The 18,598-nt window shown below is 40.2% G+C and overlaps 2 protein-coding genes and 1 long non-coding RNA gene across 7 annotated transcripts in view; 1 reads left to right on the top strand and 2 right to left on the bottom strand.

Moving 5' to 3' along the window:
* The window catches only part of LOC121698943, a 41,069-nt gene that overhangs the window by 7,981 nt on the left and 14,490 nt on the right, over positions 1-18,598 (bottom strand). The gene's annotated exons all lie outside the window — the stretch shown is intronic.
* LOC121698958 lies at positions 1,880-18,353 on the bottom strand. Of its 5 annotated transcripts, none has more exons than XR_006026915.1 (7): positions 18,212-18,353; positions 16,607-16,673; positions 15,951-16,266; positions 4,074-4,126; positions 3,027-3,219; positions 2,392-2,497; positions 1,880-2,149 (listed from the first exon to the last, which is right to left on the bottom strand). It is a non-coding gene; the product is annotated as an uncharacterized LOC121698958 (long non-coding RNA). The 5 variants fall into 5 exon arrangements; XR_006026913.1 differs by lacking the exons at positions 1,880-2,149; positions 2,392-2,497; positions 3,027-3,219; positions 4,074-4,126 and adding exons at positions 12,528-13,107; positions 13,756-13,851; positions 14,094-14,199; positions 14,721-15,807; XR_006026912.1 differs by lacking the exons at positions 1,880-2,149; positions 2,392-2,497; positions 3,027-3,219; positions 4,074-4,126 and adding exons at positions 13,569-13,851; positions 14,094-14,199; positions 14,737-15,807.
* LOC121698952 (growth arrest and DNA damage-inducible protein GADD45 gamma-like) lies at positions 11,021-11,861 on the top strand. The gene is made up of 3 exons (XM_042081504.1): positions 11,021-11,124; positions 11,250-11,460; positions 11,584-11,861. The coding sequence occupies exons 1-3, from the start codon at positions 11,024-11,026 to the stop codon at positions 11,695-11,697; spliced, it is 426 nt and encodes a 141-aa protein (XP_041937438.1). The 5' UTR covers positions 11,021-11,023; the 3' UTR covers positions 11,698-11,861.

The following is an 18,598-nucleotide window of genomic DNA, read 5'->3' on the forward strand; positions in this document are numbered from 1 at the left end:
GGCGCTTGAGAACACGAAAGCCCTATTAATCGAGTTTGAAAAGTGCAGTGACATCAAGGATTTTCTACATGCTGATATTCGCCTCCCAATTCACTCCACTATCGTCTCAGATCCCAACTGCCTGGACTACAGATTTGATGTTGATGGAATAATGTGCTATCAACTCGCATGTACGAGTGGGTGCCGACAATTACCCTCCCCGAGCGCTGAACTGGGCCACTTCTCTACGCTTCTGCAACAGAAGGAGAAGGAACCTATTCCGGATCACCGAGTGTGAAGTTCCCACTCTGATAGCGGAGGATGTAAAGCGAACCTCCAGATTTCGGGGACTCTCTCTGGAATTCCGTGCTGGCGCTGACTGGATGGGTACAGGAGTCGACCGGGTCGTGGATTATGGGACATTTCTGACAGACAAAATCACTGAGTCATCTTTGTTATGCCGATATGATGGAAAAGAGATGTTCTACAGTAAAACCAAAATGCAATGATGTTGTTAAACAATTTGCAGACATAAATAAACATTTCAAAGGTTTATCCATTATCACTTGTGTCAGTTGCTTGTTTGGTATGTAATAATAATAATAATAATAATAAGAAGAATTTTGCAGTAAAAACTGGAATCTTTTTGGAACGAAACCCCCTTTCATCCTCCTTTGCCCATCGTGTCACTCAAAAGCTGTTGTTCATGTCACCCCGAGCACATGGCTACTTACCATATGACGTATTAAAGGCACCAGCACACATTTAAAGCAACAAGGCCTGTTTTTTAAAAGGTGCATTTATGTTTGCATGGTTTTAGCCTTATGAATGGCTCAAAGTTAGTAAAGTAAAGTAAAGTAAAACATTGATTTTATGACTTGTTTCTGCATTTAAATAAACAAAATATGTATTAGTATTATTGTATTGGAGTTATTTGCATGGTTTTAGCCTTATGAATGGCTCCAGGTTTAAAAAGTAAAGTTAAAAAGAATGTAAATAGACAAAGACAAGGTTGTAATCAATGAAATGTTTATTAAAAATATTTAAAATGTAGAACAGGGCAATCAAACAGACAATAATAGTAATAATAATAAAAATATAACAATAATAATAAAAAATCTAACAATTAGAATACAATGGTCCTGAAGTAATTGATAGCTGACAAAATGTATGTCGCTTTGGATAAAAGCGTCTGCTAAATGCATAAATGTAATCACATATGACTCTTTTAATAGCATGTTTTCACTCTGGGCCCTTTAGCGACAGTATATGAGAATGACAGTCTGTCTGTGTCTATGAGAGAGAACACAGTCTAGCAGAGTGTGTGTGTGTGTGTGTGTGTGTGTGTGAGAGAGAGAGAGAGAGAGAGAGAGAGAGAGAGAGACTCCAGATGTTTGGTCTTTTGTGTTGCTTTTCTGCCTTCCATTCTGCTCAAATAAAGTGGTTGAATGATTTGACAGTCTGTTTTTGCCTCACCTACCAAGACACACCTACCAGTCCGGTCAAACCCCCATGTTCTCGCAGGACGGCACCTCTATTGTTTTCATCAGGAGGTGTGTAGGCACCCCCTGTTGGGAAGGAGCCTCGGCACCCTGTGTTTTACACTGTCCATTTCAGACCCTAGTCTCTACCTTAGAGGTGGTCTTTGAACTTGTCCCTGGTTTGACCCCCTTGATGTCCCTGGTTTGACCCCCATGACCCTTATTTGAAGTGAGGAGAGGGAATGATGTGATGTGTGACTAACTTGTGGGGATTTAGTGATATCAGGCACCTAGTCTAGATTTTTAAAGGTAGAAAAAAAAGCAGGATATAGCAAGTTTTTTTTAAAGAAAAGTTTATTTAAAACAAAAACAATTAAAACAACTATATAATATTTATTATAAAACACAAACTATATACACAATATTTACAAACACACACACACACACACAAAGTGTCTGCTCAGGGAGGGGGAGCTGCCCCATCACACACACACACACACACACACACACACACACACACACACAAAGTGTCTGCTCAGGGAGGGGGAGCTGCCCCATCACACACACACACACACACACACACACACACACACACACACACACACACACACAAAGTGTCTGCTCAGGGAGGGGGAGCTGCCCCATCACAGGTCTAAAAAGTCCTCCAAATCGATTGTGTCATACGTGCACTGAAAAAAAACAAAAAGACAGAAGACATGTGAATATTGCTCTAGTGAAACTAAAATGGGATTCACAAGCCATGAAAATCAGAAGTGAAAAGAATAATTATGGTCTGCTTTTGTCAAAAAATGTACAGTTAAAGTCAGTAACAAAGAGCGGATTCACAGGACTGGAGAGAACACAGATTGCGGAGGGACATAGAGGGAATGCACTTGATTACTTGTTACTTGATTACTAGATTCATATTAACCTCTTGTGGGAACAGTTGGTCAATGATAGCCATGGGGTCTTGGCTGTAATCTGGCCACTCAGGGATTTCTGTGGCCCCACTTGTGTCTGGGGCAACACCAGGCTCACTTAGCAGAATGGAAACGGAGAAAAATACATTAGTGAATGAACATGGCATTCCTAACTCTGCAAGATTCATGGCCTGTCTTCCAGACTACAGACTGCATTTGTGCAGCGCCACATTACAATACAGTTGTTTCCTGGCGATATACAGTCATTATTAAAGAGGAATGGTCAGGGAAAGTACAGTTAGTACTTCCTGGCTCATGTGGCCCACAGAGGATGAAGAGCTGCAACTAAGTACATGTCATTTCTAAAGCAAATTTAAAACAGCTCATGTTATGGTCATGTTCAGCACTGGCAAGAAAAGCATAAAACAATAACTGTAGCTGGGTTGTAATGAAATGGATGTATTATAGGAGAAGGACAAAAAAGGAGGAAAAACACACACACACACACACACACACACACACACACACACACACACACACAAAAAAAAAAAAAAAGTGAAAACGTAGAAAAGTGAAGTTAAAAATGAAACATCTGTGGTGGGCGTTCCAGAGTATGAGAGCGTGGTGGGAAAATCAGTTGATTGACCTGGAGGATTACATACTCCCGGGTCTCTTGGATACTCCTGCCTCATCTTCAACGACACGTGTGGGGGTAAAACATTCCAGGGAGGATGGTGCAGTGCCTTCTCCTGGCCCTCGACTGCTTCCTAACCTTTACCAAGTGGTTTTCCTTCGATACACTAATGGGATAGAGTAGGTCAGCGGGAATCCAACGGCGCCTCGTTAGGAAAAAAAAAAAGTTAAAGAGTGGGGCTTGTTGAGGTCCTGTGTTGCATTGTGTCAGTGTTGTGCAAGTCAGAGCCTTGCGTAGCCAAAGTGATGTAAAAAATATATGTGAAATGCCTGCATCAAGTACTCCCAGAAGAGCACAGAGTAATATCTTAGTTTTGACTGGTGTTCATACACATGTATGTTGATTGGCATCCATGTGTTTCACCATGTCTCAGTGATGACATTCAATCTCAGGGGGTTCTTAAATCCATTTCAGTCCCCAATGTGTCCAAAAATGTGCCTTGTGCTTGTTTGTTTTTTACATGAGATTATGAATGTGGTTATTATTATGCTGTTATGAACACTATATAAATACATTTTTGTTATGTCTTTAATCATTTGACATAAACAATATTGTAATAATGCAAAATGTTTACACAAAACAATTCCACAGTGATCATTAACCAGAATTCATGTTTTTAGCTATATAAAAGTTGACAAAAGAAGTGTGACACACACATGAATTTAGTTTATATTTAGAGCACTGCACTGCTGGGGATAGGTGGCAGAGGTCCCAGCATCGTCAGTTGTGAAATCAAGATCTGGTCTTTTTGAGGAACACACAAGAGAACAGGGGTGTCTCTTTCCAGCTTCAAGAAACTTCAAGACCCAACTCTTTAGAGAGCACCTCCTGTCTTAGCACTTACCCTGCATTACCGTCTCCACCCTGTACAGCACTACTTTCTTCTACACACTTCCCTCTATGTAGCTTGATTGTTAATCCTCGTTTGTAAGTCGCTTTGGATAAAAGCATCTGCTAAATGCATACATGTAATGTAATGTAATGTAATGTAATATTCACCTGTCCAGGACATGGTTCTGTTGTTCCCCAGGGCTACCCGGAACATTGTTCACCTGCAATACAAACAAACAGCGATTTATGTAAATTTCCTAACCCCTAAGCTTGGATCATCTACAGAAACAACAGCAATGAAAACAACAAACTGTACATTTTTTGACAAAGCTTTTGTCAAAAAATGTACAGTTAAAGTCAGTAACAAAGAGCGGATTCACAGGACTGGAGAGAACACAGATTGCGGAGGGACATAGAGGGAATGCACTTGATTACTTGTTACTTGATTACTAGATTCATATTAACCTCTTGTGGGAACAGTTGGTCAATGATAGCCATGGGGTCTTGGCTGTAATCTGGCCACTCAGGGATTTCTGTGGCCCCACTTGTGTCTGGGGCAACACCAGGCTCACTTAGCAGAATGGAAACGGAGAAAAATACATTAGTGAATGAACATGGCATTCCTAACTCTGCAAGATTCATGGCCTGTCTTCCAGACTACAGACTGCATTTGTGCAGCGCCACATTACAATACAGTTGTTTCCTGGCGATATACAGTCATTATTAAAGAGGAATGGTCAGGGAAAGTACAGTTAGTACTTCCTGGCTCATGTGGCCCACAGAGGATGAAGAGCTGCAACTAAATACATGTCATTTCTAAAGCAAATTTAAAACAGCTCATGTTATGGTCATGTTCAGCACTGGCAAGAAAAGCATAAAACAATAACTGTAGCTGGGTTGTAATGAAATGGATGTATTATAGGAGAAGGACAAAAAAGGAGGAAAAACACACACACACAAACACACACACACACACACACACACACACACAAAAAAAAAAAAAGTGAAAACGTAGAAAAGTGAAGTTAAAAATGAAACATCTGTGGTGGGCGTTCCAGAGTATGAGAGCGTGGTGGGAAAATCAGTTGATTGACCTGGAGGATGACATACTCCCGGGTCTCTTGGATACTCCTGCCTCATCTTCAACGACACGTGTGGGGGTAAAACATTCCAGGGAGGATGGTGCAGTGCCTTCTCCTGGCCCTCGACTGCTTCCTAACCTTTACCAAGTGGTTTTCCTTCGATACACTAATGGGATAGAGTAGGTCAGCGGGAATCCAACGGCGCCTCGTTAGGAAAAAAAAAAAGTTAAAGAGTGGGGCTTGTTGAGGTCCTGTGTTGCATTGTGTCAGTGTTGTGCAAGTCAGAGCCTTGCGTAGCCAAAGTGATGTAAAAAATATATGTGAAATGCCTGCATCAAGTACTCCCAGAAGAGCACAGAGTAATATCTTAGTGTTGACTGGTGTTCATACACATGTATGTTGATTGGCATCCATGTGTTTCACCATGTCTCAGTGATGACATTCAATCTCAGGGGGTTCTTAAATCCATTTCAGTCCCCAATGTGTCCAAAAATGTGCCTTGTGCTTGTTTGTTTTTTACATGAGATTATGAATGTGGTTATTATTATGCTGTTATGAACACTATATAAATACATTTTTGTTATGTCTTTAATCATTTGACATAAACAATATTGTAATAATGCAAAATGTTTACACAAAACAATTCCACAGTGATCATTAACCAGAATTCATGTTTTTAGCTATATAAAAGTTGACAAAAGAAGTGTGACACACACATGAATTTAGTTTATATTTAGAGCACTGCACTGCTGGGGATAGGTGGCAGAGGTCCCAGCATCGTCAGTTGTGAAATCAAGATCTGGTCTTTTTGAGGAACACACAAGAGAACAGGGGTGTCTCTTTCCAGCTTCAAGAAACTTCAAGACCCAACTCTTTAGAGAGCACCTCCTGTCTTAGCACTTACCCTGCATTACCGTCTCCACCCTGTACAGCACTACTTTCTTCTACACACTTCCCTCTATGTAGCTTGATTGTTAATCCTCGTTTGTAAGTCGCTTTGGATAAAAGCATCTGCTAAATGCATACATGTAATGTAATGTAATATTCACCTGTCCAGGATATGGTTCTGTTGTTCCCCAGGGCTACCCGGAACATTGTTCACCTGCAATACAAACAAACAGCGATTTATGTAAATTTCCTAACCCCTAAGCTTGGATCATCTACAGAAACAACAGCAATGAAAACAACAAATACACACACACACACACACACAAAACAAGTTAAGGAAAAAATCATACCACTTCATTTTTGTTTGTCACGACATCTGCCGTGGAGCATCCTGGCTTCTTTAGCACAAAAAATCCTTTGCTCTCCAATCTGTCGATTAGTGCACGGCAGGGATCTGCGCTGTTCACCAACTCAGCAATCTCCCTGTATTCCCAACTTCTGGCCACCTTGGTCCAGTCTTTTTGGGATATCTTTGCTTGCCTGAGTCGTTCTTTCCGCATTTCCTTTGTGTCTTTTTTCATGCAGACCTTTCTCATATGAGTGGACAAATTTTCATATGGCTTTTTACAGTTGAGACAGTAAAGGATTCGCCTGTCAGGTCCGTCCCTATAAAAAACATAAATAAACAATGATTTACACACTGTTACAACTGGCTCATGCAGACACGTGCAAACACATGCAGAAACAACGGAAGAGTGGATAGGCCTAAAGGGGTTCATCACAATCCACATACACAGAGTCATGAGATCACTGGGATGTGCAATCCCATTTTTAAAATATCAACCTGCCAGGGACTGCAGATGAAAACTAGTTAGTGACTAAATCTGGTACATTTACATGTTAAGGTCCTGTTGATTGATGTACACTGTTCCTTTGTACTTCAAGGCAGGGGTTACCTAGAAATCAAAATGAAAAATAAAGGAAATTACACTGTTATTATATGACACTGTTATAAGCAAACTTTTCACAGAATGAGGCGAATTTAGATAGATAGATAGATAGATAGATACTTTATTGATCCCCAGGGGAAATTCAAGGTCTCAGTAGCATACAGACAACACACACACATTCACTAACAGCAGAAAAAGTAATTAAAGTATATAATATAAAAACACAACTAAGCAAGGACAGTAGAAGAGAAATAATATACTAAATATACTAAAATACAAATTATACTAACTAACACTTAATCTATTAAGACTTAACTAACTAACTAACACTTAATCAATTCTAAAAAACAGTATACACAGGAGGGAGGGGTTATGCACATGTGCTAATGTGCTAATATAGCACGCAAACAGTGAGGTTCATGGCTAGTGGTAAGAAGTTGATTTAGTCACTCACTTTCTGTGTGTCTACCACTGTCCCCAGCAACAAAAGGGGTGTATCTTAAAGTGTGTGTGTGTGTGTGTGTGTGTGTGTGTGTGCGAAGCACCCCCGCGATCTCCTGGGTGATCTACCTAGGAGCAGGTAAAAATTGGTTTCTTGATCCCTACATATCTCTGACAACAAATTTAATCTTACATTTTAGAAGATTCACATTTTAGACGATACTTTTATGTCTCTGGGACAAAAACTCGCGGAGCTGTAATAGTAGGGGAGAGTAATAGTAATAGTACTGTAATAATAGGGGAGAGCCGGGACAGTTGAAACACTTTTAAATTAAACGTAATTTACAAAGCGATCGTACCACACTGAAAGCTAATATTTGGTCACTAGTAAGCTACATCTGTCCTCTGTCAAATACAAATGCATTTTCAGCTTTGAACAAAACCGTTCAGGAATTATTACAGCAAAAGTGGGACGTGCGTTTTGTTTCATTCGTCCCTCCTGGTCGGGACAGTTGAAACAACATAAGGGGACGAATGAAACATACAGTTTAAGCCATATAAACGTCCCACAACTTCAAAATGTTACTACATATCATGAATAGTACTCCCAAAAGGTGTTATTTTAGATAGATTGTTGCAGGGCTATACGTCTTCGTGCATGTCTGTTTACAATTCATTGCCATCATCGTGAAGCGTGTATGAAGCGGTTTTTGAAATATCATGTCCTGTGGATGATTCTGCCATGTTTATAGCTAGAATGGTAAGCTTTCCCATTTATATCATGTTTATATTGTTGAAAATGTCGTTTCACTAGGTTTTTACGTGGGTTAGACCACTGCACATCCAAATAAGTAGGCTTAACGACCCATCGGCCGTCAGTCTCCATAGGATAACATGGGAAAACTCAACCCCCTACCTGGTGGGCCCAAATGTATTTTCATCTTCCTAAAACTGTTTTTCCATGTCTCACCTCCATAGATGATTGTTTAAACACAGATATTTGTGCATTTAATTAAAATACATGGAGGTACAGCCTGTTCGGGACGATTGAAATCGTCCCGACACAGACATATGACACTATAGCTTGTTTTGCTTTCCATGTAAACAAGCATGCGATATGAAAGTCTGGGATTGTGGAGAACACTAAATGGTGTACTGAATAAGCATTAAGTCGAAACTTTAAATGAAAAACACTGATTAATAATCGAAAAAATGTAACCGCTAATGAAGTTTACTTTTGCGCATTAAAACTCGTTTATCGCCTGTAACTCCGTGATAAAATGACATAGCAGGAAGATATTTGGCTGATAGAAGGAGGTTAACATGCTCTATGTTTTGACCAAAGGACGTCTGTCTATCACCATTACACTCGGAGAAAACTGGATTGTTTCATTCGTCCCGTGTTTCAATCGTCCCGGCTCTCCCCTAAGCCTAAAACAGGTTTAAAAAAATAGGCTATAGGTAGGCTATGTATCTCACCGGTGGGATAGAGACGTCTCTGATGCTCAGTGTTGGGGAGTAACGAGATACATGTAATTGCGTTACGTAAATTAATGACAAAATAAATGTAACAGTAATACATTACAGTTACTGGAGAAAAATGTGGGTTTGTTTGATAGCGTTAACCTTTACTGTTTTTTTCTTCTGACCTAGTCGGAGAACAGGGAGCTTCTTACCACTCCAGAGCCGAAGTTATCCGTACTCGGGGCTAACTCCCTAACATTCTATCTGAAAGTGGTTAGCAAATGAACAAGGTTTTATCTGCGGATTTATTTTTGCATTATTTTGACTATGACTAGCTCCAGTCTCAACAGCACATATACTTTTTCCACACGCATCTCATTCAGTTAGAACACACATATCCCCTCTCCGCTTTCTCTCACTCCATCCCTGCGCACGGGGCTCTCTTAAAAGTGACCCCAAAGACTTCGTTTACAGGCCTTAACATCACTGCACTGACAAACTTTATCATCCAACAAATCAAGTTTCCATGGGCTTACCTTTAGCTGATTCCTTTGCTGCTGATAATTCTTCGTTGCTGTCTGTAAGCTACGTCTTCTCAGTTAAAGACGGGGGTGTGTGTGCCTGTTTTAAGGGCGGGCTGACGTCATGTTTTGGAGGTCGCGCTCTGCAATGATAGGCCGAGACAAGGATAGCCTAAAAGACTGCTCTTTGGCAATACTGCTCCCCTATGGCGATATTGGTGAGCAGATTAAACATCCATACTTGCGTCAAGTAGGCTAAATTATTGTAAACCTTGATATGTTCAGGGGGAGGACAGTAGTATAAGGATTCACGTACAAACGAGTTCGAACTGAAAAGCGTGTTTATTCACCAGCCACAACGCCAAATCTAACTTTCCCTCTTCTTCCTTGCCACTTCCTCTCTCCATGCTAAGCATTCTGGGCCTTGTAGTTCTGGCCAGGTATTACAGTTCTTACATTATCTAGCAAGATACTTTCCTACAAAGCCACTTCCCATGACATACCTTGCGACTGTCTCAAAGCCATCATTGCCCTTAACAATGTGGACTATCCTATCCACACATCCATTGTTACTGTATAACACAATGTGTAACCTTAACTTTAACAAGGCCCTGCCATTTGGACTTTAAGGAAATAACAGTCAGACATAATAATTATAATACGAATATAGAGTGTTTCAAAGTAAAAAAATGAATACTAAAGTGTGTTATTGTTAACTGAAATGTTGACTGAAGGAAGAAAGTTGAAAAAAAAAAAAAACTATTGTGAATGCAATAAATGAAGTTTCCAAGTGTTGTAAAATATTCCCTTGTGTATAAGCCTGTAAAATAAGGTATAATTCAAATCTAAAAATTATTAACGAATAAAGGAACACTCCAAGAAATTTATAAAACAGGTTGTGTACTTTTCTGGTGTGTAGTAAGCTTTAAAACACTTTTAAAGTGTATGTGCAAAAAACCTCAAAGTGAAAAGGGTGCAGGGAATTTGTGTGTGTGTGTGTGAGTGAGACGTATCAGAGAGAGAGAGAGAGAGAGAGAGAGAGAGAGAGAGAGAGATCTCCACATGTGTTGCACGGCAGCTCATGTGGTGCACTGTAACAGGTCTGCACATGTGGTTTGCAGATAGCAGATTTAAGCACCAACCACAATTTGTCATTTCACTGCAAGTATTTCAAGTGGTTGCACTGACTGTTGAAAGTTTGTGTAGTGGATTATATCGAGGTTTCACAGGTAATGGCAGAAAAACCAGAGGAAACCATCTCTGACAACAAAACACCAAAATGGATGAGGAGGACTAATCCGAAATAATAAGGAATGCGAGGAGGTTGCTATCAGAACAAGAGGCTTTTGCGTAATAGTCAAAAGATAATGCGCCTTTACTGTAGCGGTAGAGGAAATAATAGCGTTTAAAATATCCATTTAAATTGTAGCCTAATAATGCACTGTTGAGCGTTTTAAATCCGAAATAATAAGGAATGTGAGGAGGTTGCTATTAACTTTAAATCTACAATCAAAACTATCTACAGCCTATGACGCAAATTGAATAGCCATGTCCAATAGCCAACTATCCTAATAGAAAACTGATAGCTTTCCTGGCTAAATGGTATAAATTAGGCCTATTAGACAACATACATTGTGCTGACGACCCAAATAAAATCTCCTGCGACCCACCCGTGGGTCGCGACCCAGTCTTTGGGAAACACTGATTTAGCCTAGGCCTACTGCGCAATTGCTTACAATAGTGATTTAACTCGTTATTCTCTTATCCACAGAATGCAGGTCATCGGTACTGCTTTGGAAGAGCTACTCGTTTCGGCGAAGAATCAAGATTGCTTGACAGTCGGGGTACATGAATCAGCAAAAGTCATGAATGTGTAAGTAAAGCAGCGAATATTTCTGGATAAGAAATCTTTCTGGAACCTGATAAATATATCTGCTATTGTTACATGACATGGTTATTTGAATCAGTTTCTAACCAAGTGTCATTGTCATTCAACAGTTATCCAGACAATGTGGCATGCTGCGTCTTAGTGATTGACGAGGAGTACGAATGCGACATTGCCCGTCAGATTCACTTCACCCTCATCCAGGCTTTTTGCTTTGAAAACGACATCAACATCGTGAGGGTGAATGACATCGAGCGCCTTGCCAGTATTGCTGGCATTGACGAGTCGGAGGAATCTAAAGACGTTCACTGCCTTCTTATCACGGTAGGCTACACTTTTGCATCACTTCAGTTCCTGTTTAACCTATCATGACATTTATGCTGCAGCTATTTGTAGGTTAAGTTCGTGTTTAGGTCATACTAATTCTTGTGTGCCTTGTTATTGCAGAGCCCAAATGTGGACTCGTGGAAGGATCCTGCTTTGGACAAACTCCGGCTGTTCTGCAAAGAGAGCCGCGGCATGTACGAGTGGGTGCCGACAATTACCCTCCCCGAGCGCTGAACTGGGCCACTTCTCTACGCTTCTGCAACAGAAGGAGAAGGAACCTATTCCGGATCACCGAGTGTGAAGTTCCCACTCTGATAGCGGAGGATGTAAAGCGAACCTCCAGATTTCGGGGACTCTCTCTGGAATTCCGTGCTGGCGCTGACTGGATGGGTACAGGAGTCGACCGGGTCGTGGATTATGGGACATTTCTGACAGACAAAATCACTGAGTCATCTTTGTTATGCCGATATGATGGAAAAGAGATGTTCTACAGTAAAACCAAAATGCAATGATGTTGTTAAACAATTTGCAGACATAAATAAACATTTCAAAGGTTTATCCATTATCACTTGTGTCAGTTGCTTGTTTGGTATGTAATAATAATAATAATAATAATAAGAAGAATTTTGCAGTAAAAACTGGAATCTTTTTGGAACGAAACCCCCTTTCATCCTCCTTTGCCCATCGTGTCACTCAAAAGCTGTTGTTCATGTCACCCCGAGCACATGGCTACTTACCATATGACGTATTAAAGGCACCAGCAAACATTTAAAGCAACAAGGCCTGTTTTTTAAAAGGTGCATTTATGTTTGCATGGTTTTAGCCTTATGAATGGCTCAAAGTTAGTAAAGTAAAGTAAAGTAAAACATTGATTTTATGACTTGTTTCTGCATTTAAATAAACAAAATATGTATTAGTATTATTGTATTGGAGTTATTTGCATGGTTTTAGCCTTATGAATGGCTCCAGGTTTAAAAAGTAAAGTTAAAAAGAATGTAAATAGACAAAGACAAGGTTGTAATCAATGAAATGTTTATTAAAAATATTTAAAATGTAGAACAGGGCAATCAAACAGACAATAATAGTAATAATAATAAAAATATAACAATAATAATAAAAAATCTAACAATTAGAATACAATGGTCCTGAAGTAATTGATAGCTGACAAAATGTATGTCGCTTTGGATAAAAGCGTCTGCTAAATGCATAAATGTAATCACATATGACTCTTTTAATAGCATGTTTTCACTCTGGGCCCTTTAGCGACAGTATATGAGAATGACAGTCTGTCTGTGTCTATGAGAGAGAACACAGTCTAGCAGAGTGTGTGTGTGTGTGTGTGTGTGTGTGAGAGAGAGAGAGATAGAGAGACTCCAGATGTTTGGTCTTTTGTGTTGCTTTTCTGCCTTCCATTCTGCTCAAATAAAGTGGTTGAATGATTTGACAGTCTGTTTTTGCCTCACCTACCAAGACACACCTACCAGTCCGGTCAAACCCCCATGTTCTCGCAGGACGGCACCTCTATTGTTTTCATCAGGAGGTGTGTAGGCACCCCCTGTTGGGAAGGAGCCTCGGCACCCTGTGTTTTACACTGTCCATTTCAGACCCTAGTCTCTACCTTAGAGGTGGTCTTTGAACTTGTCCCTGGTTTGACCCCCTTGATGTCCCTGGTTTGACCCCCATGACCCTTATTTGAAGTGAGGAGAGGGAATGATGTGATGTGTGACTAACTTGTGGGGATTTAGTGATATCAGGCACCTAGTCTAGATTTTTAAAGGTAGAAAAAAAAGCAGGATATAGCAAGTTTTTTTTAAAGAAAAGTTTATTTAAAACAAAAACAATTAAAACAACTATATAATATTTATTATAAAACACAAACTATATACACACAAGAGAACAGGGGTGTCTCTTTCCAGCTTCAAGAAACTTCAAGACCCAACTCTTTAGAGAGCACCTCCTGTCTTAGCACTTACCCTGCATTACCGTCTCCACCCTGTACAGCACTACTTTCTTCTACACACTTCCCTCTATGTAGCTTGATTGTTAATCCTCGTTTGTAAGTCGCTTTGGATAACAACTATATAATATTTATTATAAAACACAAACTATATACACAATATTTACAAACACACACACACACACACAAAGTGTCTGCTCAGGGAGGGGGAGCTGCCCCATCACACACACACACACACACACACACACACACACACACACACACACACAAAGTGTCTGCTCAGGGAGGGGGAGCTGCCCCATCACACACACACACACACACACACACACACACACACACACACACACACACACAAAGTGTCTGCTCAGGGAGGGGGAGCTGCCCCATCACAGGTCTAAAAACTCCTCCAAATCAATTGTGTCATACGTGCACTGAAAAAAAACAAAAAGACAGAAGACATGTGAATATTGCTCTAGTGAAACTAAAATGGGATTCACAAGCCATGAAAATCAGAAGTGAAAAGAATAATTATGGTCTGCTTTTGTCAAAAAATGTACAGTTAAAGTCAGTAACAAAGAGCGGATTCACAGGACTGGAGAGAACACAGATTGCGGAGGGACATAGAGGGAATGCACTTGATTACTTGTTACTTGATTACTAGATTCATATTAACCTCTTGTGGGAACAGTTGGTCAATGATAGCCATGGGGTCTTGGCTGTAATCTGGCCACTCAGGGATTTTTGTGGCACCACTTTTTTCTGGGGCAACACCAGGCTCACTTAGCAGAATGGAAACGGAGAAAAATACATTAGTGAATGAACATGGCATTCCTAACTCTGCAAGATTCATGGCCTGTCTTCCAGACTACAGACTGCATTTGTGCAGCGCCACATTACAATACAGTTGTTTCCTGGCGATATACAGTCATTATTAAAGAGGAATGGTCAGGGAAAGTACAGTTAGTACTTCCTGGCTCATGTGGCCCACAGAGGATGAAGAGCTGCAACTAAGTACATGTCATTTCTAAAGCAAATTTAAAACAGCTCATGTTATGGTCATGTTCAGCACTGGCAAGAAAAGCATAAAACAATAACTGTAGCTGGGTTGTAATGAAATGGATGTATTATAGGAGAAGGACAAAAAAGGAGGAAAAACACACACACACAAACACACACACACACACACACACACACACACAAAAAAAAAAAGTGAAAACGTAGAAAAGTGAAGTTAAAAATGAAACATCTGTGGTGGGCGTTCCAGAGTATGAGAGCGTGGTGGGAAAATCAGTTGATTGACCTGGAGGATGACATACTCCCGGGTCTCTTGGATACTCCTGCCTCATCTTCAACGACACGTGTGGGGGTAAAACATTCCAGGGAGGATGGTGCAGTGCCTTCTCCTGGCCCTCGACTGCTTCCTAACCTTTACCAAGTGGTTTTCCTTCGATACACTAATGGGATAGAGTAGGTCAGCGGGAATCCAACAGCGCCTCGTTAGGAAAAAAAAAAAGTTAAAGAGTGGGGCTTGTTGAGGTCCTGTGTTGCATTGTGTCAGTGTTGTGCAAGTCAGAGCCTTGCGTAGCCAAAGTGATGTAAAAAATATATGTGAAATGCCTGCATCAAGTACTCCCAGAAGAGCACAGAGTAATATCTTAGTGTTGACTGGTGTTCATACACATGTATGTTGATTGGCATCCATGTGTTTCACCATGTCTCAGTGATGACATTCAATCTCAGGGGGTTCTTAAATCCATTTCAGTCCCCAATGTGTCCAAAAATGTGCCTTGTGCTTGTTTGTTTTTTACATGAGATTATGAATGTGGTTATTATTATGCTGTTATGAACACTATATAAATACATTTTTGTTATGTATTTAATCATTTGACATAAACAATATTGTAATAATGCAAAATGTTTACACAAAACAATTCCACAGTGATCATTAACCAGAATTCATGTTTTTAGCTATATAAAAGTTGACAAAAGAAGTGTGACACACACATGAATTTAGTTTATATTTAGAGCACTGCACTGCTGGGGATAGGTGGCAGAGGTCCCAGCATCGTCAGTTGTGAAATCAAGATCTGGTCTTTTTGAGGAACACACAAGAGAACAGGGGTGTCTCTTTCCAGCTTCAAGAAACTTCAAGACCCAACTCTTTAGAGAGCACCTCCTGTCTTAGCACTTACCCTGCATTACCGTCTCCACCCTGTACAGCACTACTTTCTTCTACACACTTCCCTCTATGTAGCTTGATTGTTAATCCTCGTTTGTATGTCGCTTTGGATAAAAGCATCTGCTAAATGCATACATGTAATGTAATGTAATATTCACCTGTCCAGGACATGGTTCTGTTTCCCAGGGCTACCCGGAACATTGTTCACCTGCAATACAAACAAACAGCGATTTATGTAAATTTCCTAAACCCTAAGCTTGGATCATCTACAGAAACAACAGCAATGAAAACAACAAATACACACACACACACACACACACACACACAAAACAAGTTAAGAAAAAAACATACCACTTCTTTTTCATTTGTAACGACATCTGCCGTGGAGCGTCCTGGGTTATTGAGCACAAAAAAGCCTTTGCTCTCCAATCTCTCAATGAGTGCACGGCAGGGATCTGCGCTGTTCATTAACTCCGCGATCTCACCGTATTCCCAACTTCTGGCCACCTTGGTCCAGTCTTTTTGGGATGTCTTTGCTTGCCTGAGTCGTTCTTTCCGCATTTCCTCCGTGTCTTTTTTCATGCAGACCTTTCTCATATGCGTGGACAAGTTTCCATACGGCTTTTTGCATTTAAGGCAGTAAATGATTTGCCTGTCAGGTCCGTCCCTATAAAAAACATAAATAAACAATGATTTACACACTGTTACAACTGGCTCATGCAGACACGTGCAGAAACAACGGAAGAGTGGATAGGCCTAAAGAGGTCCATCACAATCCACATACACAGAGTCATGAGATCACTGGGATGTGCAATCCCATTTTTAAAATATCAACCTGCCAGGGACTGCAGATGAAAACTAGTTAGTGACTAAATCTGGTGCATTTACATGTTAAGGTCCTGTTGATTAATGTACACTGTTCCTTTCTTTCTTAAAATACATGTAAATAGACAATTGAGATGTATTATTAAGGAATTAGCAAGTATTCAGCGTTTTCTAATTCTTACATTGTATGCCACTTCAACAGCTGTCGATTTAAGTCAAACAACAAATGCACTTCAAGGCAGGGGTTACCTAGAAATCAAAATGAAAAATGAAGGAAATGACACTGTTATTACATGACACTGTTATAAGCAAACTTTTCACAGAATGAGGTGAATTTAGATAGATAGATAGATAGATAGATACTTTATTGATCCCCAGTGGAAATTCAAGGTCTCAGTAGCACACAGACAATACACACACATTCACTAACAGCAGAAAAAGTAATTAAAGTATATAATATAAAAACACAACTAAGCAAGGACAGTAGAAGAGAAATAATATACTAAATATACTAAAATACAAATTATACTAACTAACACTTTATCTAAATCAATTCTAAAAAACAGTATACACATAGTGTTGATTAATCAATCAAGAGGCACTTGCAATGACTGAGGCAGGGACTGAGCCTGTTATTCTCTGTGCATAGTAAGGTAAGGTAAGGTTCTCTGTGTGAGTGAGTGCAATGGTGATAGTGGTCATGGTGATAGTGCAAATGAGTAAGTCCAACAGTGTAACAATGCAGTAATAAAGTCTATATATATATATATATATATATATATATATATATATATATATAACTATTTTAAGAAAAGGTATAAGTGTGGCCACAGCTCGGCTGTGGCATGGAGGGAGGGGTTATGCACATGTGCTAATGTGCTATCAGTGAGGCAGAAAGACAGTGGTAAAAGTTGCTAGTGGATTTAGTCACTCACTTTCTGTGTGTCTGCCACTGTCCCCAGCAACAAAAGAGGTGTGTCTTAAAGTGTGTGTGTGTGTGTCTGTGTGTGTGTGTCGCACCCCCGCGATCTCCTCCTTTTGTGATCTCCACTGGTATTATACTACCCCTCCCCCAAATAGGTCAATGGGACCAGTAAAAATTGGTTTCTTGCTTCCTACAAATCTCTGACAACATATTCAATCTTACATTTTAGAAGATTCACATTTTAGACGATACTTTTATGTCTCTGTGACAAAAACTCGCGGAGCTCTAATAGTAAGCCTAAAAGTACAAAAAAAAGGCTATATGTATGTATCTCACCGGCGGGATAGAGACGTCTCTGATGCTCAGTGTTGGGGAGTAATGAGATAGGCTACATGTAGGCTAATTGCGTTAGGTAATTTAATTACAAAATAAATGTAACAGTTATACATTACAGTTACTGGAGAAAAATGTGGGTTTGTTTGATAGCGTTAACCTTTACTGTTTTTTTCTTCTGACCTAGTCGGAGAACAGGGAGCTTGTTACCACTCCAGAGCCGAAGTTATCCGTAACTTCGGGGCTAAATCCCTGACATTCTATCTGAAAGTGGTTAGCAAATGAACGAGGATTTTGGTTTTATCTGCGGATTTATTTTTGCATTATTTTGAATATGACTAGCTCCAGTCTCAACAGCACGTTCCACACGCATCTCATTCTCAGTTCGAAAAACCTCTCCGCTTTCTCTCACTCCATCCCTGCGCACGGGGCTCTCTTAAAAGTGACCCCAAAGACTTCGTTTACAGGCCTTAACATCACTGCACTGACAAACTTTATCATCCAACAAATCAAGTTTCCATGGGCTTACCTTTAGCTGATTCCTTTGCTGCTGATAATTCTTCGTTGCTGTCTGTAAGCTACGTCTTCTCAGTTAAAGACGGGGGTGTGTGTGCCTGTTTTAAGGGCGGGCTGACGTCATGTTTTGGAGGTCGCGCTCTGCAATGATAGGCCGAGACAAGGATAGCCTAAAAGACTGCTCTATGGCAATACTGCTCCCCTATGGCGATATTGGTGAGCAGATTAAACATCCATACTTGCGTCAAGTAGGCTAAATTATTGTAAACCTTGATATGTTCAGGGGGAGGATAGTAGTATAAGGATTCACGTACAAACGAGTTCGAACTGAAAAGCGTGTTTATTCACCAGCCACAACGCCAAATCTAACTTTCCCTCTTCTTCCTTGCCACTTCCTCTC

This window comes from Alosa sapidissima, chromosome 23, assembly GCF_018492685.1.
Source record: "Alosa sapidissima isolate fAloSap1 chromosome 23, fAloSap1.pri, whole genome shotgun sequence".
Lineage (NCBI taxonomy): Eukaryota > Metazoa > Chordata > Actinopteri > Clupeiformes > Clupeidae > Alosa > Alosa sapidissima.

Coding starts and splice junctions, on each gene's coding strand:
- LOC121698952 (XM_042081504.1), top strand. CDS start 11,024: ATGCAGGTCATCGGTACTGCTTTGGAAGAGCTACTCGTTTCGGCGAAG. Junction 11,125..11,249: donor TCAGCAAAAGTCATGAATGT/GTAAGTAAAGCA, acceptor GTCATTCAACAG/TTATCCAGACAATGTGGCAT. Junction 11,461..11,583: donor TTCACTGCCTTCTTATCACG/GTAGGCTACACT, acceptor TTGTTATTGCAG/AGCCCAAATGTGGACTCGTG.